Below are 21,179 nucleotides of genomic sequence, written 5' to 3'. Positions count from 1 at the left end.
CCATAGACTCTAGCATTTCCTAGCTCAAAAGAAGGACATGCTTATTGCAAAATCTGCTCTCCTACCAAAGAATCATTTTGCGAAACTTCCGTTTTACATGTCGTTGAAGTCGTTTTCACAATTTATGGCTGGGTGCTGTATTTGTGTTTCCTTTGCAACAGCCTGTCCTCTACTGATTTAAAAGCCAAAATGGGTAATGTTTCATTTGTTTAAAGTGAGCCTTGAAAAATGTAATCGTTCTACAGTGGCCTAATTTACACATAGCACTGAGACAAAACAATGGCTTAGTGCACAGAAGCAAGAGTGCGTTCCCGCAGCAAAGGGGAGTAAAATGCACTTTCAATGTGCACCAGTCTTTCACTACGCCAGTGGTGTGCAAACTTTCTTCAAAGAGGGCCAGATTTGATGAAGTGAAGGGCCGTGAGGGCCAACCAAAGTTGTTAACCTTTTTTATTATTGAAGTTGAGGTTTTTTAAACCGACCGGTGGGCCGGATTGGCCCCTGAAGCAGACTTTGGACATGCCTGCCCTACACACTCCACTTGTTCCCAGCTAATACAGTAGAGTTGGAAAAGAGCATCCCAAATGATTAAGGATTAGCTGCAACTTGCCTACTAAGGAGAAAGGTTCTCACATTTGGGGCTTTTTAGTTTAGAGAAAAGGAGAATAATAGGGTATATGACAGAAGCATATAAAATTATGCATGGTGCAGAGAATGTGGACAGAGAGCTTTCCTTCCTCTCTCATAATATAGGAACTGAGGGCCAGAGAGTAAATGTTGGAAGTTTCAGGACAGCACATAGCTAAATTGTGGATTTCTCTCCCACAAGATATAGTGATGGTCACCAAAGTCATGGAGGTTAAAGCTATCAATGGCTACTAGCCACATTGGCTGCATTCTGCCTCCACTGTGGAGGCAGTAAATGCTTCTGAATGACAGTTGCTGGGAATCACAAGTAAGAAGAGTTGCTGCTATTGGACTCAGGTTCTGCTTGCGGGTTCCCCTTTTGGGTATCTGGACCGTTACTGTGAGAACAGGATGCTGGACTTGATGTGCCCCCTTTGGCCTGATCCAACAGAGCTCTTGCGTTATTTTACGCTCTCTCCACCACCTTAAGTCCCAAGTCTTAGCAGCGCCACAAGCCATGGCAAAGGGCATCATCTTCATCTCCAGAGGTGCCTGTCTGGTTATTTGGAAATGGGATGCTGGATCAGACAGATCTTGGTTTGTTCCAGCCAGGCAACCATAATGTTCTTACGTTCTTGGCAGCCGACCTCACATGAACCACAGCAGACGACAGTGTGAGAAATTATCAGGTCATAAATGTTTTTGCCTCATACATAATTCAGCAGCATGAATTGATCTGGCTAAAATCAATATACGAACGATCACAATACTTCAGTGGTGTTTTTAAGTGAGCTTCAGTGCACGGTGAACAATTTCTCTTAAAGAAAAGATTTTTGAAAACAGAAGGGGGAAAATAAAGCTAAATAACCTATCTTTTACTGCGAATTTGTAGCTTTCCCCGCTGCTATGGATCATAATTTAAAACGACTGTTCAAAAACCCAATCAGTTACATGTTTACCATCATGGGGCTAGAAAATCTTTATAGAGATTTGGCTGGTTAGAGTAGGAAATGGGTAGATTTCAGTGGAGTGATTTATTGAGCTATTAAAAAGAGAGAGAGAGAAACGCACCACAACCCGTACTTTGAAGTAATGACGTCACAGCATTAAAAACGAAGCCAAAGAATTCACTTTTCTTGCCACATGGGGGTCAGTCAGGGAGCCCCTTTCCCAAAGCGATGCAACGAGGGGGACTGGTTGTGACCCTCACGAAGCGAGGCAGGAGGGGAACTTTGTCCATGCTCAGAGGCAACTTCTCTCTCTTTTTAATACTAAAAACATGACCTCGCAAGCCCTCGAGTGAGCCCCGACTTTAAAACAAGAGCAAGAGCTGGGGGTCTTCATCCCTCCCGGCCCTTCCCCTCACAGGCGGCGGTTGCTGGGGGAAGAAGGCGGCGGCGGCGGAGCCCCTCGTGGCGGAGCGAAGGAGGAGGCGGCCCTGCCAGGCCTGGCGCTCCGCTGCGCTCCCCCTTCCTTCCCGCCCAGGGCGGCCCTGCCCTCCGCCTGCCCCTCAGAGCCGTCGCGTCACGCGGGGCTGGGCCTCGGAAACGGCGGCGGCGGCGTCCTCTCCTCCTCCTCCTGCCCGCTTCCTCGCAGCCGCTGCGGGACGAGCTGCCCAAGCGAGGAGGCCATGGAGAGGCGACGGCGGGATGCTCCCTCGCAGCCACCGCCGCTGCCGCCGCCGTCGCTCGGGGCAAACGCCGCTTCATCCTCCTCCCCGAGCTCGGCGGCGGCGGCGGCGCTGTGAGGGGGCGAAGCGGCGGCGGCCGGAGGCTCAGCGCACCTCCCCGGGCGGAGAGACCCGCCGCCATGGACGCGGCGCCCTCCTCCTCCTCCTCGTCGTCGTCCGTGGAGCCCCGGGCGCCCGGCGCGCTGGGGCCGCTGGCTGCCCTCTGCCTGGGTGAGTCCGGGCCGGGCGGGACGGAGCCGTTACGGCGGGGAGGAAAGGAAGCGCCGTCGCTGCTGCTGTTATTGTGGCTCCAGGCGGGATGCGGGAGAAGGTGCCTCTGTTGGCTCTGTTTCTGCTGAGGGGCGGCCAGGTGAGGGACCAGGGCGCCAGAGGCCCGGCGGAGATGCTCCTCCGCTGGTGTGGCGGGAGAGAGCGGAGCATCCTCCTGGCCCGCCGCCACCTGGAGCAAGCAGGTGGGCAGCTGCTCCGGGGGGCCCCGGTTGGAGACCCCAGCCCACCCTACCTCGGGCTGATTTCCCTCACCCATCCAGCTCCCTGTCTCCTGCACCGACGGGCAGCAGCAGCAGCAGCAGCAAAAGGCCATTCCTACCAGCCCCCCGTCCCTGGAGGTGCTGCCGGCGGGGACTGAACCGGGGGGCCTTCTGCAGGCAAAGCCAGGTGCCGAGTTGTGGCCTGTGCATCCTCCCCCTCCCCATAAGGATGCCCGCTGGTGGCAGCGGGAGAGGCTCTGTAAAGAGAGGGCGATCCGCAGGCAAGAACTGCCCGCGAGGCTGCTCTCTTACACACCTGGCAGCACATGGAGAGAAATGTGTTGGGGTGCAGGCCGTTTGATCCAACTCGCTCGAAAGTATATACGTATGCCCAGCCGGGACACACACATACTGGCATGTAGGTCCCCAGCCCCGACTTGGGAGTTTTCCTTCATGCGAGGGCACTGCAGAATGAAGTGACATCAGCTCTGTTTGCTCATGGGAGTGCACTTTTTCTCTCCCTGCACTCAGGTTATGCTCTGCATGGAAATGCTCGGTAAAACCGTGGCCTGTGGTTGCATTAAGGAAGTAAGTTCTTTGGACCCGGTGGTTCTTGAGGATCATTTTTCCTGTCTCTGTCGCTGTAGCTAGAGGCAGCAAGGTTTTCTTTTTTCTTTTCGGTTTTTTTGCAAAGTTGCTAGCCTGTGCAGTAGTCAGAAAGGCAAGCCCGGAGTGGTGTTGGTGGCTCACTTCCATTTTACAAACAAGTTAGTGCAGTTTGTTCTGACAGCCTTCTTTGATTTGTTGCTGTTAACATGTTAATGGATTCCACCCCTGTGTTGAGAGGGTGGGAGGAGAGGAGAGGAAGATTCCTGATATGGTTGTGAACGTTTTTTTGCATAAACACCAAGATCATTTGCACAGACTAATGACACATAGGAGCAATACTTGTTTTTCATATGTATGGGAAATGATTTCAGGATAGAAATGGTTTACTAGTTTACAGGAGGGAGTTCTTTATAAAGGCATCAGAAGGCATAATGCAACTATAATGTAGCTGCAGTCTTATGCCCGGTTATTGGGAGTGAGCCCCATTGAACCCAATGAGACTTACTTTTGATTAGACACATCAACTGTGGTTTAGAATGTGATTTTTTTTCAATGGGGGGGCAAGGGAATTGAACAATCTGCTTGACAGAAAGTCATGCCGTTTTTCACAAACAAAATTTGGTGGTAGATGCAAGAACCTAAAAATAAGGTTTCTGGCTCCCATGCTTATGAGAAACTGTACAAACCCTGCTCTTCTTGTGCCCCTGGGCTCTTGAATGTGTCTGAACTCTGCAATGCTGTACATTTGAACTGTGACTCTTAATGGGCACAGCTTGCCACATGCAGAGTTTCTGTACAGAGTATATTTTCTCTGCTGTTCTTTACGAGAAGCCACTGTGTTGACAGATATTTTTGCTTCGACACGGCTCTGAACATTTGACCAGATTTGGTATGGATGCATCCTTATGCTGGTCCCTGCATTTGGCAAGGAGCTCCTCATCCATGCAAGATGGAATAGGTGGCATTTAGCCAGTGAGCATTCTCATCCAGATCACAGTTGTTCAGTATTGTCAGGATGAAAAATTTGATTTGTTGCTGCTTTCCCTGTGTTCAGCCTCTCACTTTCCTTCCTGTCTACAGCAATCTTTCTCTTTTCACTTTCGCAGCAGGTTTTAACTCGCTAAATGCAGATAGAGTGTATGAGCAGCCTCTGATACCAGTTTTGCACGACCCCCTTGTCTTTAAGCAAAGGCGTTCAAGTAGCAAGTTCCCAACTCTTATTTCATCCTCTTATTCCTCCAAGATAAAGATGCATTAGGATGAAATAAATCGATAAATCTTACTCTTGGGTAATTAGAGTCACCTCATCATTTTATGCCTCCTGCTTTTCTGTTGTTAAAGGAGGACTAAACACCCCCCCCCCCAAGAGCAGTGCTGAGATTTGGGGTGGGGTAGAAGAGCTAGAAAAGTTAACAAAGAGCTGATACCTGAAAGAAGATGGGCTGAATTTAAAAAGCCGTTTGAAAGGAGTCTGATGCCTGGGATATGCAGACTGCCTGCTGACGGACATGGTTTGCAAGAGGGAAGCTCTAGCATAAGCAGAAGTTTGAAAATCCTGACTCTGTTGCAACGTGAGACCAGGCCAGAGTAGCACACACCTTAGTCATATCAAGATTGGATTATTTGTGTTCTACATAGAGCAACCTTTGAAGTGTATTTGGAAACATCAGTTTGTCCAGAATGCTCAGCAAAGGGGTCAGTCAGTGGGACCATATTACACCAGTCGTGTTTCAGTCTTCAGTTTGTTTCCAGGCAGAATTCAGCATCTTGGTGATGACACTTGAAGGTGAAGACCTAAACGGCTTGGACCCAGGGTACCTGAGGGACCACTACCTCCTGTGCCAGCCAGCCTATTCATTATGATCAAGTGGATAGAGGTCTTTCTTTGTGTCTCACCTATGATGAAAGTGTAGTTTGTTGAGACAAGAGATGGGGCCTTCTTGGGGGCTGAACCAATAATATGGAGCATCTTGCTCCATGGAACTCAGGTGCTTGCGCCCCCCCCCCCAGTTGTCTTCTGCCAGCTGGTAAATACTTTAAAAAACAAAACAAAATTTCTGGCAAGCTTTTTGCCTTGCCAGGCTAATCATGTTTTGGTTTGGTTTTTTCCTGAAGACACTGTTTTGCTTCCTGTGCCATCCTCTGTTATGTTTTGTCTGAGATTGTTCTATTTTGGTGTTCTGATGTTTGATTGCTATAAGCTGCCTTGAATAATGCAGCTCACAGCTTTAGAAGTGCAAGGCAGAACTAACTAGTGTGTGGAGTTCCGTAATGTGGATTTGCTTTTTTGAAAACGAAGGGCATGTACAGTATTCTCTGGTCTGTCAGTCCTTGGAATAAAGGATGTGAAACACCCTGCATGTTCCATGGTATTAGATCAAGAATTTCCACTATTGCAGCTGTTTTCGTAAACGGAAGAGGCCCCTCTGTATATTTCTTCATAACTGCTGTCCTTGGCAAGCTGACTTCCTTTATTCAAAGTAGAAATTGAGATTTCTGAGACATCTATCTGCTAACCAAAAACCAACAACATAGGCATAACTATCTTGAAGTGGGGGAGGCCTGCTGCTTAAGACTGTTCAGGTGGCTGTCTACCCACAAGCTGGGAATCCCACTAACATGTTTTTAAGTTGATGGGCGATAGAGTCATTGCTGTGGCAGGCTCCACAGTTGTGGAACTCCCTCCTTCTAGCAATTAGTCTTTATTCTTCCCTACCTAACCTTTGAAAAGGGCTCTGCCTAGAGCTTTAGTTGTGATTTATTTTTATTACATGAAACACAGAGTGCTGTTCTACTTCTGTCATCCTCCCCTCCACCCGTCCTCCCTCCCATTGGAAATTTGAAATTAAGTCAGCCTGCTCAGTTCAGGCATCAAAGTCTCCATTCTTCCTCCTCCTCTCATGTGTAGCTTCTCTTTCCTGGTTCGTTCTAATCATAGTTTGTTCAATCTAAGCAAGACTTGCTTTCAAAGCATGATCAATCACCATGAACCAGGTGTCAGGAGAAGAGAAGGCCAGAACAAGAATGTAATTAGACAGCAGTATCTAAGAACGAGGCGGGTCTCTCACATGGAGTGGCCTCCTGGCCCGGAGGTTTATTGACCCCAGAAATCAGCATAAGCTGTGAAACTAGTGGAATAATTATTCAGGCTCAGCCCGTGCATTAAATGTGTAGTAAAATAATATTCTGGTGGTTGTTCATAAAGATGCAGGGAGCAGTAAAGTGAAGCTGCCTTCATCTTCATCTGCTTTTCTACCTGGTCTCCAGGCACTTCTACAACTTCAGTCCCTCCCTGCCTCCATTTCTTTTGTTAGATGGGACAGGATATTTGTCAGGTTCCCTTCTTGTCTCTCCACCCACCCCCCTTGTAAAACCCAACTGTTGATACTACAGAGCAATCATTTTAAAAAACACCAACCACATTTACTGTCCTTGCATTGCCCTAGTGGTCAGCGGCCGGGATAGCAGAACGTTTTGTAACAAGAAGAAAAAAAACGATACCTCAGTGATAATCCACAGCTCAGTTATTTGTATCAATGTGATGTCTACAGTCAGTCTGTTGTGAATATAAATTGTGGCTGTTCCTGCAAAATGTGAAACTTTTGGATAGAGGTGCAAGGGCAGAGAGTAGCTGCATGGCCTATGAGTAGCATCAAACTCTTCCTGATCTGCTGTCTACCACAGATGATATTGTCTTTCTTGGGTTGAACAAGGCACTCTAACTTCACCTGCTTCGGTCCGAGACTAGAAAGAATGTATTGATGGTGTTGAATCTGAATGATTTTTACTTAAAGTAGACCCATTGATATTGATGGACCTATGTTCATTTCAGTTGGTCTACTCTTGAGTACAGACAGCATTTGATACAGCTCATATTCTCTACTAACGCTCAGCATTTATGCGGCACTTTCTTTTTCAGTGTTCAGAGCACTCCACATACGTGATACCAGTGAACTTTCCAATAGCTCTATAAAGTAGATCAGTACTAGTATCTCACTATTACAGGTGGAAGGTTCAGCTGAGAGAACAGTGGCCCAGATGGCTACTTACTTGTGTGTGTTTGCTGCAGAAGCGACCCAGCCCACGCCTCATAGCACTTGAGCTGTGACACTTTCCCTGTGTTCAGCTGATCCCCTAGATGTTATAAACATCCACAGCATGATCTTAGGTATTTTTGCTCAGAAGAAAATCTGACTGTGTCCAGTGACGCTTGCTGCCTACTATATCTGCTTAGGATTGCAGCTGGGGGCGGGGTTATTTGGTTTTGATTTTGATTAAATATTTTGTGTTTTTATATTGTAATTTTATCCTGTGAGCCGCCCTGAGACCTGCGGGTATAGGACAGTATACAAATTTAATTTTATAACAACAGCAGCAGCAGCTTCTGTGCCATTTTTCCTGTTCTATAAAAGAAAAGGAAAACAATTAGGTTCTCTCATACCTTAAATATTATACACACAAGGCATCGTGAAGAAAATGAAGACTCTGACTGAGCTATAAGCTAACCCTGGTGCTTGTTGGAAGAACATACCTTCTCTGAATGTGTTTTTCCATTTATAATTTTGTTAATTACTTATTGCCTCCACTGTAATCTGTAACAAATTTAAAAAATATATTTTTTTCTGTTTTGAAAACAGTCAACCTCTTCTTGTCTGGGAAAATTGAAAGTGCTGTCACTTCATTAGGTAAGATACCTCTGTTTTCTATTAGCATTTGAGCTTCATTTTCCTACTGATAGAAAACACTTCCTGTAAAGAGTCATTTTGAGAAAAAGGTGTCTTTTAAGAATAATTTTAAAATAATGTAAATGCTCTCTGATACTATAGAGATACTTTAGGCTGAAAGTCTAGTCCAGATCTTCCCACATCATCCTCAAAAAAATTCACGCAGCAAATCCAAATTGTGAATGGCACATTTATCATGTTGGTTTCTATGCCACTGTAAAGGAGAGAAATTCATCTAAATTAATTACTGTCATTCTGGACCAATTTATATGCAGTAAATGTCGCCCAGACTATCCCAAAACCTTATTTTCATTGTAGATAGATGAACACTCTCACTTTACACTGTGCATTTATTGGCTTGAGTGGGAGCAGGAAGGAGGGGATGTGAGAGTAGGAAAAAAATATGACAGCATTGGAAAGACACGTGTAGTGATTAGACAGCACTGGACCAGGACCATCCCAGCTTCAAATCTCCCCTTGCCTTGGGCCATTCATTCTTTCTCAGCCTCATGTATTTCATAACAGGTTTATTATGAGGATAAGATGGTGGGGGAGATGTATTTGCTGCAATTAGAAAGGGCGGATGGAAGTACAATAAAAAATGAGCTTCCAAAATGGACAAATTCTCTAGTACAGCAGGACTTGTTTTATTTTTTGGAGATTATGTTGTGTTGAAAGCAGCAGCAGCAGCAGTTGTGGCTGCAGTCCTTTATACCAGTGGTGGATGATCTCAGGCCCATAGGCCTAAGCAGGACCAGCATGGATCCTAATTTGTCCCATGAGGCCATTTTCCCCATGCTGCTCCACACAGGTAAAGATGTAGCTGTCACATGGACGGCCCTGCCCATCTATTGAAATGGCCAACCAAGGGCAAGGGAGCCCATGGGATGGATCCTCTTCTTCACTCCTGCTCTGCAAACTTATCTGGCAGTAAAACCCAGAGGCCTACTTCTGTGTAGAGATGAATGGGTTTGTGCTGTATGTAAAGCATGCTAGTAGGTTTTATCTGAAGAATGGACTACAACTTCACTTTATAAATTCTATAGCAAAGTTCAGTACAACTTGCGATCCACCCAGCAAGAAGGCTGGTTCTCACTAACCAAGCACCAGAGCGTGACTCCTTTTTGACAACCCCTTTTCACTTTGAAGTTTTGCAACCCCAAGCAGGCAGCAAAAATTAGAGATTTGTTGAGCTCCTGGTGGGGTTCTGCCCTACACAGCAAGGGATTTTCATTTGGTCCTGTCAGCTCCTGCAACTTGTGACCCATTATCGTGGGAACATGCAACGGCAGCTGTGTGCTCAAAGCAAAAACCCCACTTAGCGTACTCTCTTTATAAAGATACTTGAAATCCAAAAAGCAACAATCCACAAGCCTTGCTTTCTCTGAGAACACTTTTCAAACATACTTATAGAAATTGTGAAGTTTAAAAGAAAGTGTGTGTTTGGGAGAGGAGGAAAACCAAGCATTTTCAGGACAATAGGTCTTGAAAATGATGTATTATTTACTTGGCTTTGGGCATAGATTTCCTGTGGTTGCTGGTTGGTTTGTTCCCTTTTTCCTTTTGGGCAGATCTGTTCAGCATTCCTTATCAAATCCCTTTTGCCAGGCTCATTTAGGGCTATTGATGTTCTCCCAGGAGATGCCTGTTGAACTGAATTTAAGCCAGAAGACCAGATAGTTTAACAAAGCAGAAGGAGCAGGAAAGGGTAATGGAAATATCTATGACAATAACTTTTAGAGACCAGGGAATGCTGTTGTGGCAAAAAACATGTGTTTAACATTTAACATTTTGTTGTGGCTTTTGACAGCTGCTTGCAGTGGAAAACTGGAACAGCATACTGAGCGGCGTGGGGTCATCTACAGCCATTCCTGGCCACTCCACTATCCTCCGGCCACCAACTGCAGCTGGTACATTCAAGGTGATCGAGGAGATGTGATAACTATTAGGTACTACTAGTGAAAATGTTTTAATTATCTTCCTTTGCTGAAATAAATTCTCAGATCCAGACCAGTTGCCCAACATAAGCTTGGTCCGAAGGAACTTTATTCTTTACGTTGTCTGTGGTGGTGAAAAGGCCATTTTTAGCCTCACAATAGGCAGGGATCTAGGCTAGGCTGAATATTGCCAACACTGACTGGCAGCAATGGCTCTCCAGGGTTTCAGGCAGGAGGCAACTGGTCCTACCTGAAGATGCTGCCAGGGATTGAACCTGGCACTTTTTGCATGCCAAGCTGGTGCTCCAACACTGAGCTGTGATCCCTATCCAGGCTACCTGCTACTTGGAAGTCGCGGGGAGTGAGCTGCCTGCCCATCTTCCACCTAATTTTGCTGCCTCTTGGTAGGAAGGTGGCACACAAGGAGAATCATTGTTTTCCTGCAGGAAAGAGTGTATTAACTTATTTGCGCCATTTATCTTCAGATATATTGTAAATTGCTTTGAATTTATCAACTAAAAAGAACAGCAATTAACTCCACACATTAAATCTTTAACATCACATCACCTCAGAGCTCAACATCAAACTGGAGGGAGATCAAATGCCCTCTTGAACAAGCTACTTCCAAACGAGACTAGCAGTTCCTTATTACAACTTTAAAAATGGGGTGGGGGACGGGGAATGATCCAAATCAAATAATTGAAGACACCTGGTCTTGGGCGCTACCACTGAGCTCTTAAATGTTTAAAGTGACTAATCATTAAATTATTTGAAATATATTTGATATCATTTTAGAATGGTTCAGCAGACAGCAGATAGTAGAAATTTTACTCAGTTGTTTTTTTATTTAAAAACACACACATTATCACAAAAGCAAGACAGGTGTTATCTTAGATAATACAGGAAACAGTCCAGTACCTGCTCAGACCTCCAGGGTCAGAAGCAGGAATGCCTTTGCACATCCATTGCTAGGGAACATGAGGAAGGAAGTGTTCTTGTGCTCAGTTCCGGCTTATGGGCTTCTTCCCATTGGGGCATCTGGCTGGCCACTGTGGGAACAGGATGCTAGATTGCGTCCTGTGTCCTGATCCAGCTACGGGGCTCTTCTGATGCTCATGTCCCTCTTCCCAGAGTTGTCAGCCTTCTTCCATGTCACCTGCTACCTGACTCTTAGATGGAGTTGCCAGGATTGAACCCGGGACTGCCTGCAGGCACAGATTGTCCTCCTCCCTTGAACTATGGGTTTTCCTCCCTGCCACAAACTTCTTTTGCAGTTTCGTTTCAAATTTACTTATTCTTTATTTCACAACATTTGTGCACCTCTTAACTGTAAAGAAAACACACCTCAAGATGCATTAGTATACAAAAAGATAAAACTGAGAAAAGTGTAGGGAGGGGTGTATATTGTCATCTTGGCAGCCCAGGACCTCCATACACATTGCTTAGGCTTGTGCTCCAGAGAATAGTTTAAAACTACCAAAAGTTAAAATCTGAGACAGGTTTAAATTTACAACTTTCTTAAAAATCTGGGTAGGCTTGCCTAAACAGGGATGTTTTTAGCAGACACCAAAAAGAGCCCAGTGAAGGCTCCTGCTTGATATTAATAGGCAGGGAGTTCCAGAGTGCGGGTGCTGCCACACTAAACGATCAAGTTCTTACAGATGTGGAACTAGTATTATGCGGCAACTGTAGTAGTGCAAATTCCGCTGATCAAAGTGGTTGAGTGGGCATGTGGGGTAAGTTGGTCTTTTAGGTAAACTGGCCCCAAGTTGTTGAGGGCTTTATATACTAATGCATCTTGCCATGTGCCCAACTTATTCATTCCATCAGAGCCTTCAGACAGAACTTTCTGATGAATTGTGCCCAAGCCCGTCTTTAGCAGGCAAAGACATTGTCTGACCTGCCATTGATACCTGTTCCCATGGCCTTCAGGAGAGGGACAAATGCACCAAGCCTTGCAATTCAGCTCCGTTGTTCCTGGCATTGGGTAATACATCATGCCAGCAACTGAGGAGGAAATACAACCGAGGCTCTCTAACTTCCCACCTCCTTGTTCTAAGGAGTTGGGCAGAATGTTTTTAATGAGCCAATTAAGGCTTCAGCTGTGTTCACAGCCTGCCCTTATTTAGAGAAAGTCACAAACAATCATGGCTTCTCTTGTTTTAATTGGATACTATGGTTGCTTTGCTGTTGGCAGCCATAATTATTTGCGCTGGACTTCCAATGTATTTGCTAGCAGGGGAGGCAAATTAGATTTCCAGCATTTGCTGATTTCCAAATGCTTGATTTAGCGCTGGAAGCTTTAATCAAGATGTTATTGACTGATTAATCAAGAACAGTTTTAGTTGATTAATTGATGGGAGCCATTTTAATTGACTGGCCTGCATCCTAAAGGCAACTTTTGCAAATGTGCAAGCAGTTTTATTGCTGCACCACTAGGAGGAGGAGAGTTGGTGTTCCAACCTGGCAGAGGTGACCCCTCAGCAAAGTGTCATGTTGACTTTCGCTGTTCCTTTTCATGAGATGCTTTCTCAAAGCCTGCCTTCAAAGACATTCTGAAGTAACACCTTCATTGAACGTTTTAGTGAAATCAGTAATTTTTTGAATGTTCCCCTCTTGCATTTCTTTAGTGCATTTCTCTAAAATGGTGGTCTCCCTTCATTCCTCTAAAAATAAGTCAGTCTCCCTTCATCTGTGCTCCCTTCTCCCGTTTTCCTCCTCTTGTCAGTTTTAAGAACTTTGATTTGGAGGACTCTCCCAAGTGTTCAACAGACTGGCTGATGATCGGTCCTCCTGCCAAGGGAGAAGAATACAAAGCATGTGGATCCTTCATCCCACCTCCTTTCATCTCTGCCAGGGATCACGTCTGGATATTTTTCCACTCTGATCCATCAAGTTCAGGGCAGGCTCAGGGATTTCGCCTTTCGTATATCCGAGGTAAAAAGTTCTCTCTAGTTTGAATGGCTATGTTGATTATTGCTTTGCATTTACCGGTATCTTATTTTCAACATTTCTATCTGAGGTTTATCACTATTTATCCTCTATTAGGCTGAGACTGAGGTGTGGCCAAATGTCACCTATTTATAGCTGAGTTGGGACTTGAACCCAGGTCTTTGTATCCCAAGTCCTCACACACTTTCCGCTGTACCACACTGGCTCTGGATGTAGGCAGGAGGAGGGCCTTTTCCGTGGTGGTGCCTCAATGATGGCAGAGCCCAATAGGGGTGCCTTCTTTTGTATTGGCTCTTGAGATTGTTTTACTCCAGCTGGCATTTTCCATCTGAGCCTGTGACATGCTCCTGTTGACGTGGTTTTTTATTATTCTGCTTCATGATGCAGCTTTACTGCTGTTTGTTTTATTCTTTGTTTCGTTTTTGATTTTCTTGGGAGTTTAGATTTCCATTGTACACTGCTTTGATTTCACCACAAAATAGGGATCAAAAATTAAAACAACCTCCACTCTGCTTCTAATGGTGACAGACTTGCTCCTTTAGGTACAAGTGTGATTTTAAAGAACCAGAGTCTTGCGAGTGGCAGAGACTGAGTCCTCCTCCTGCCTGGGGGGGCTCTCTGTGCTTTTCAACCACCTGCCTCCAGTACCAGGAGGGAGAGCCCCACCTGGAAGGAAAGTGTGTGTACAGGCAAGGAAGCTCATCGGGGGCACCAGCCATTTTTCTGCAACAGCAAAAAGAGGGGAAAATAAGATTACACTGCACATGGCACCCCACCCAAAAAAGCATTGCAAATCCTCCTCCCTCTTCCACATAACTGCCTCTCCTGTTGAAAATAACCCTGATGTGATATGTTCTCTTGGCATTCCATGGGGGACTTGTCCTAAGTGGCAACAAGGCTCTTGTGATTTCCAGTGCTAGGAGCAATCGCTCTGGGCTTCTAGCATTTGTATGCTGGAAGGAAGCTCTTGAAAGCAGCTGAAGCCTCAGAAATTCTCCCTCTACAGATACCCTGTGGCAAATGAGCCAGAGCCTGTAGTTATAAGAAGGATTCTCATTTGCCTTAATTGCACAGCACTCAGAAGCACTTCTCTGAGTCTCTTTACAGAAACAGCCATGCTTTTGGCAAGAGACTCTTTCCCCCCTTCACACAACTCTTTATTGGAGAGAAGAAAGGAGAGAGTGTGATCTAGTTCTGCCTTTGCAAAGGGAAGTTAGAACTGCTGGCACTTTAAATCTGAGATCTTTCGAATCCCGGCTCTTTATTGCTCCCCTAATTTGAGAGTCATTTGTCCTCCTTCCACATTGCTCCTGTAAGAAAAAAGGGCCTCCTCTCTCTCCCCTCTTGCCTTTGTAAAACAGCTTTAGCTTCTCCCAGACCCGCTTTACCTATTTAGGATACCCCTTTTTGTTTGCCTACAGTCTTCTGTTCTCTCAGGTTTTTGTCTTTGAACCTTAACTGGGACGGGGAGCCTACTTGAAAACTTTTCACAGCACCCCAATCCCAGGTATTTGGGGGCTTTCTGGTTGGGGCAGAAAGGTCAGTAAGAAGTAATCTTCCCTCCATACTACAGCTGCTCTCTCCCCCCCCCCCCCCAAATGATGGTGGAAATCACAGCTAGTGGTAGTTAGTTCTTTTTTTCAGAATCGGGATAGAGGTAGGTGTGGCCAAGGTGGCCAAGAGACAGCCAGTCACAGGTGTGCACATGTGCATGTACACAAACCCACACACTTAGACACAAAGGCATGTGCACAGGCAGGCAGGCAGATGACATTCCATGACAATGAAGCTGCTATGGAGAGGAAAAGCAGGGGGAGGGAATCCCCTTCCATCCCTTTGGAAAGGGCATCTCCTCCTTCTGAAGTCATGCCATTGCAGTGGAGCTACTGAAAACCCAGGTGAGTTGTGGGGGAGAGATGGTGTGCAGCTGGTGGGGAAGTTTGTCCTTGGCGAGAGAGAATTTTATACTTGTGTTGGCATAATAATATTTCAGAGTCCTCAAGAGCTGCTGCTTCCAAATCTTGATTGTCCTCCATGCTGGATTCATGTTTCAGGCACAGCATGGAGCAAGAAGTGCCCGGAGAAGTTTCCTAACGCTTGTCTCTCACTTTACAGGGAAAATGGGCCAGGCTAATTGCCAGTCTGATGAATTCCGCTGTCTGAATGGCAAATGCATTCCCGGCACTTGGAAATGCAATTCCATGGATGAGTGCGGCGATAACTCAGACGAGAAAAATTGCACTGTTCCCCCAACCGAGCCCCAGTCCAGCATCTGCCCTTCGGGAACCTTCCAGTGCAGCGTAGCCCATTCCACCAAGTGCTTGTTGAACGAGCTGAAATGCAATGCAGTTAAAGAATGCAGCGATGGTTCCGACGAAGAGAACTGCCCCGACCTTTCATGCGGCAAAAGGCTGGGCAACTTTTACGGGTCTTTCGCCTCTCCCGACTTCTTCCGCTCGGACCACAGCCAGGCGGACCTCCTCTGCACGTGGCATGTGGACACCCAGGACAACCGCCACGTTCTCTTGCAGCTTGACCTGCAGCTCGGCTACAATGATTACGTGAAGGTGTACGATGGGCTGGAGGAGAGAGGCGACAAGCTCATGCAGACCCTTTCCTATCGCAACAACAGGCACTCGGTGAGCCTGGAGTCCTCCAAGGGGCAGCTGACCATATCATATCACGCCTGGTCCAAGAGCACCGGGCACGGGTTCAACGCCACCTACCAGGTGAAGGGCTACTGCCTCCCTTGGGAGCACCCGTGCGGCAACGACGAGGGGTGCTACACCGACAGGCAGCGCTGCGACGGCTGGTGGCACTGCCCCAACGGCAAGGACGAGGAGAGCTGCCCAGCCTGCCAGAAGAACGAGTACCCGTGCGAGGGGAACAGTGGGCTGTGCTACTCGCTGCTCGACCGCTGCAACAACCAGAAGAACTGCCCGGATGGCTCGGACGAGAAGAACTGCTTCACCTGCCAGCCAGGCAACTTCCACTGCGGCACCAACCTGTGCATCTTCGAGACGTGGCGCTGCGATGGGCAGGAGGATTGCCAGGATGGGAGCGATGAACACAACTGCCTGGTGATCGTGCCCAGGAAGGTCATCACGGCGGCTCTCATCGGGAGCCTGGTCTGCGGGCTGCTGCTGGTGATTGCCTTGGGCTGCGCCTTCAAGCTCTACTCCTTGAGGACCAGGGAATACAGGTGAAAAGGATCAGCTTTGCTTCCACCCTCCCCCTCAAAACCCATTTTGTTAGGAGGGCTTTTCATTTCCTTTATGGGCAGGATAACATAGACACCTATTTGAATCTTGGAAAGTAAATTTACAAGGGGTCGTGTGGTATGACTGTTAAGACCCTAACATAATACTATTGTTTACATTAACTGCAGCAGCTCCCCAGAGTTTCAGACAGGAGACTTGCATCACCCTACTTGGAGGTACTAGGAATTAAGCCTAAGGCCTTTTGCTTTCAGTACCTGTGCTTCCCTGCTGAGCGGCAGTCCCTCCCCCTCTTCAGACCTCACGGGAAAATAGGGTTTCCTGGTACAGGAATGAGCCATGGCGAAGCTTGAGCTCTCTCCCCATTCCTCTTTCATGCCTGGGGGTAGATCGGAAGCACCCACAGGCCCCTCTGATGTTTGGATTTGAGGCACAGGGAATCCTGAAACCACAGTTTCCAAGTTTGGACATTGCAAACCAGGCGGGAGGTCTTCTCTGCAGCCAGCCAGCCAAGAGTCAGAGAGAGAGTGCTTGAGCTTGTTGATTATGCCCAGGAACATTGCTTCGGAACCCAGCCCTGATAGGTTTCATGCACAGCACAAGAAGTCTCATACTGCCAAACTGACAGTATGGGGGTGCAGGACTGGGGAGCCATCCTCCAGGCATTGGCATTAATGCTGCTTATCTGGAGGGGGCAAGAAGGGATGGTGGCTAGCTTGGAGCCGCGCAGGTGCCCCAGTGGGTGCTCCAGTTTGATGGCAGTAGTGTACCGCATGTCCTTAGGCCAAGAAAGCCTCCGGTTGCAGCCTTAGTCACGAGTAGGTGGTAGCCTTTGTCACTTCTACTTTGGGCCATGGCAGTCTCAGAAAAGATGCCCACCTAGTCTATTCTAATCCAGCCAGCTTTTCTCTTCTCTTCTCTCCCGATTCCAGGGCATTTGAAACCCAGATGACCCGTCTTGAGGCGGAGTTTGTGAGGCGTGAAGCTCCCCCTTCCTATGGGCAACTGATCGCACAGGGCCTGATCCCACCCGTGGAAGACTTCCCTGTTTACAACGCATCACAGGTAAATGACTCTGTCTATAGTCATCTACCCATTATTGCAACGCAAGTAGAGTCTGGATCTGAAAATGCCTTGCTTTGTACTAACAATGCAGTCACTTTTTGACGGAGCTAGAAAGCATTTCTCCTGCGTTCTGTGGTACTCCTTCAGAGTGACCCCCGCACAACAGAAACAAAGTTTTGTATTTGTTGAGGGAAAGTACAGTAGAACCTTGGTTTTCAAGCATCTAGTAAGCTGAACAATTCGGAACCTGAATGCCAAAAACCCAGAAGTAATTGCTTCCGTTTTTGAACACGCCTCAGAAGTCGAACAGCTTCCACTGTGTGTTTTTCCATTTTTTCAATGGATTTTGCTGACCGCCCATTGATCCTCGGTTTTCAAACGTTTCGGAAGTCAAACAGTTTTCTGGAATGGATTATGTTTGAAAACCGAGGTTCCCCTGTATTATGTTTTGCAAACATTTTTATATGAAAAGTAGGGATGAATATGACACTCCCCCCACGTCTAAATGCATTGAGATTCATTCTGTTCCTCTCAATGCTCTTCAGATGTTTTGTTTTGGATGACATTTCTCTGACATGTCCGATCAAAACACAATTAGGACTGCGGCTTGCTCACAACATCGAGAACTTGAATGATTGAGGTGCCTTTTGGTTATTTGAATAAATTGTTGACATCATCATGTTGACATCAAAATGACACACCCAGGCAATAATCCAGCATCAGCCAGCCTACTAATTCTTTATTTTGCAGACAGGTATTTTAATTGAGAGAAGGGAATGATTGCCCCCCCCCCAACATCTCACAGGCCTGATCTTTATACGATACCCAGTGGCTGCTGTTTATAGTGAGGAAGAGATCTGTGCAAGGCCAAATGATGTGTTTTAAAGCAACATGCAGCCTGGCCCTTAATGTTTGATTACACGTCAATACAGTTTTAATGCATTAAAGTACTGCAGGGATGGGGAACCTCTGTGACTCTCCAGATGTTGTTGAGACTGCAGCTCCTGCCACCCCTGACTATTGGGCATGCTGGCCGAGACTGTTGGGAGCTGGAACTCAACAGGGCCACAGGTACCCCCACCCTAAAGTACTGTAGTATTGCTAAACACAAGCATTTATCTTTGTGAGATGGATTTGGCAAAGGTGAGCTTTGAAAATAAAGAGATTTGGTGTTTATTTGCCAGAACCTTGCGAGGAAAGAGAAAATAAATTCACTTTCTGCTATGATATTTTCACAATTTTTCACTTAGAAAATCATGGGGATACTTGTATACACAAATCTCCCCCCCGCCCCTCGGCAGTGATTGGATTTTGTTTTGTATTTGCGTTTCCCCCAGCCCTGGCAAATGCATCCAGCCTCTACAGCGTGATCCTATTATGGCCGAAGCTCTGTATTTAGTTACACAAGCAGGGAGATCTGCTTTATGTTTCTGGTTTGGGCTTTTTGGGGGCTTTTCGTGCATCCGCCTTTTGCACTGCTGGAGGCTGAAACAGAGGTGACCATTGGTGCTGGATAATCCCGATAATTCCCTGCATTTGTGAGGTCAGGAGGTTCAAGAGGAAAGAAGAGATTGGGGAGAGGTTGCTGTGTCGCGGGCTGAGAGGTTCCTCTGGCTTCCTTTCTGAGGATGGCTTCCTTCCCGTCTTCTGACACTGGCCAGGATGTTAGTGTATTATCTTTGAATGAAAGCTAGGAAGGCAAAAAAAGGACCCACTCTGTTTGTCTTCATAGGCCTCCGTCCTGCAGAACATCCGAACGGCCATGAGGAGGCAGATGCGTCGCCATTCGTCCAGGAGAAGCTCATCCCGCCGGCGCTTGGGCAGGTTGTGGAACAGATTCTTCCACCGGCCGCGGGTGAGAGCTCAGATCCCGCTGCTGAACCCCACCCACACTTCCCAGACAGTGCTGGGGGATGGAATCATCAATCGCACAGACGACGCGGCCCCCCAGAGCCCCCCAGCTTCTCCCGAGGGAACTAATGTTGAAACGGGGAGCTGCAGCCCAAACCGGGGACTCCTGGAATCTGAAAACAGCCATTTGCCTTCAGAGACAGAAGCTGCAGAATCGCCCCCCTCAGACGTTCTGTCAAACATTTGCACAGCAGCTTTCTCAGAGCCGGAGGACGGACACGACAAGCCTTCGGGTACTGAAGACCCTCCCAGCGGTGAGATCAGACAGACCAGCAAGGCTGATTCAGGGAAAACGTTCAGAGACCCTTTGTTGGAGAGGGTGGCAGAAACGCACCAGGGTGGGGGTTCGGCGTCTAGCAGGACTGTTGCCGAGTGCAGAAGCTCCAGCAGGAATAACTTGCTGAGCGAAGAGCCATGCCGGCTCCCCTTCAAAAAGTGGGAGTCGATATACTCTGACAGCCCCGTGAATGTCCCTATTCAGGGGGACGGCCGACACTGTTGTTGCCCCCAGTCATATCGCGAAGAGCCTTTGGGCATTCGCCCAGCTTGTTGCCATTCCATGGAAGTGCCAATCCTCGAATCCCCTCCCCCTCTCTCAGAAGTCACCCCCAGCGACGACGAGTCTTTACTGGTCTGCTAATTGGATTTTGCTGGGCTCTTTCAGGGGACACCTTTCATTAAATTGTGGTGCACACCACCCGCCACCAACATCACCACTTCTGTTGCAGCACATCTCCAGCAAGGTTCAGTAGGACAAATGTGGTATCAGCAGCTGATGAGAGTGTGTTCACACGATCATACTTTTCTTCTTTAAAAACAAAACAAACAAAAAAAGCATTTACTTGTATAACATGTTATACATACAAGACACAGTTATTCTTCCGAAAGGGCTTGCAGTTTGGACTGTCTTGCCATCTCCTTTGGTATCTGCATACAGATTTCTGACTAGCAGGCTACAGTCATTAAAATATTCCAGTTGTCAGTTTTGGCACCTCCATTTGTGTGTGTGTGTGTGTGTGTGTGTGGCATAAGTGCTTTGTAGCCATCGTCAGATGCACAAAACACCTGGCAGGTGCAATATGTTCCTGGTACGGGAAAGGCAGGTGGGGGAAAGTTCTGTGCCGGCAGGTTAGAGAAAGGAACTGTTAAATCTCAATTCATCTGCCTGTATCGGCTGTGCTTCTTCCACTGCTTATAATGACATATGCTGGGAGGCCTCCCTGGTGCCCTCGCTTCACAATCTGTGTGTGGTTACCAGGGAGAAACTGACCCAGGGGGGTTTCTGCACAGCACACAGGTGTAACTCTGGAAAGCCGCTGTGTCTCTGAGAAGAAGAAAATATGCAGCTCTGCATCTGCCTACCATAGGGACCCCCCTGGCTACAGTTTTCCCCAGCCGACCTTGATCTGTGGGTGGGTGAACACACAACACCCGCCCCAGCAGATCTGCCTTTGCAATTTGACGCTTCCCTAAATCCGCTTGTTCCTTCTGTTTGTGAAAGGCGCTTTCCCCTCTGCTTTCCGAGATAAAAGTCAGCTTATAGCTTCTCATTCATATGCTGGAGGGGATTCATCCAGCAGGCAAAGCAAGGCACCAGGCACAAGTAATTATGACGGACCGCTCAACTGGAGAGATCCAATTATTGGCGATTTAGAATATTTGTCTAAATTAAAGCTATATTTACAGAGCCCTGGGGTAAATCGTTTAACAGGAAACCAAAGGCAGGGAGCATCACATTCCTTTCCTTTCATACCTCCCCACCCCATTTTGAAACAAGAACAAAAAAGCTACATCCACTCATTTGCTTGCTCTCTTTGTCATGGTGCCCATAGCGATGGAGAAATGCCAGTGGCAGCCAAAGGTTCCATATCCTTCATTCACAGAAAATAATTGCATTTTCCGGTTGCTGTGCCACTGTAACAACAAAGCAGCCAAGTTTTGATTATAGTGGGATTGTAGCAAAGGCTGATTTCAGT

General features: G+C 47.0%; 1 protein-coding gene across 4 annotated transcripts; it reads left to right on the top strand.

Annotated features, from left to right (window-relative positions):
- Positions 1-1,753: 1,753 nt before the first annotated feature.
- Positions 1,754-20,185, top strand: LRP3 (LDL receptor related protein 3). 4 transcript variants are annotated; one of them, XM_083454581.1, is made up of 7 exons: positions 1,754-2,527; positions 8,034-8,081; positions 9,931-10,069; positions 12,786-12,994; positions 15,125-16,211; positions 17,160-17,292; positions 19,025-20,185. In XM_083454581.1, exons 1-7 carry the CDS (start codon positions 2,437-2,439, stop codon positions 19,841-19,843), a joined length of 2,526 nt encoding a protein of 841 aa, XP_083310707.1. In that variant the 5' UTR covers positions 1,754-2,436; the 3' UTR covers positions 19,844-20,185. The 4 variants fall into 4 exon arrangements, with proteins under 4 accessions (XP_083310707.1, XP_083310708.1, XP_083310709.1 ...); XM_083454582.1 differs by having other exon boundaries at positions 1,755-2,666; XM_083454580.1 differs by lacking the exon at positions 1,754-2,527 and adding an exon at positions 2,601-2,769.
- The last annotated feature ends 994 nt before the right edge of the window (positions 20,186-21,179 follow it).

The sequence above is a fragment of the Podarcis tiliguerta genome (genome assembly GCF_965153285.1).
Source record: "Podarcis tiliguerta genome assembly, chromosome: 8".
Classification (NCBI taxonomy): Eukaryota; Metazoa; Chordata; class Lepidosauria; order Squamata; family Lacertidae; genus Podarcis; species Podarcis tiliguerta.
Note: the sequence above shows the minus strand (reverse complement) of the source record. Positions and strands in the feature narration are given on the sequence as shown.

What these genes read in the sequence shown, in the direction of transcription:
- LRP3 (XM_083454580.1), top strand. Translation starts at nt 2,616, where the DNA reads ATGCGGGAGAAGGTGCCTCTGTTGGCTCTGTTTCTGCTGAGGGGCGGC. An exon ending in AAGTGCTGTCACTTCATTAG is followed by an intron (nt 8,082 to 9,930) that starts GTAAGATACCTC and finishes GGCTTTTGACAG; the next exon opens with CTGCTTGCAGTGGAAAACTG. An exon ending in CTGTTTACAACGCATCACAG is followed by an intron (nt 17,293 to 19,024) that starts GTAAATGACTCT and finishes TTGTCTTCATAG; the next exon opens with GCCTCCGTCCTGCAGAACAT.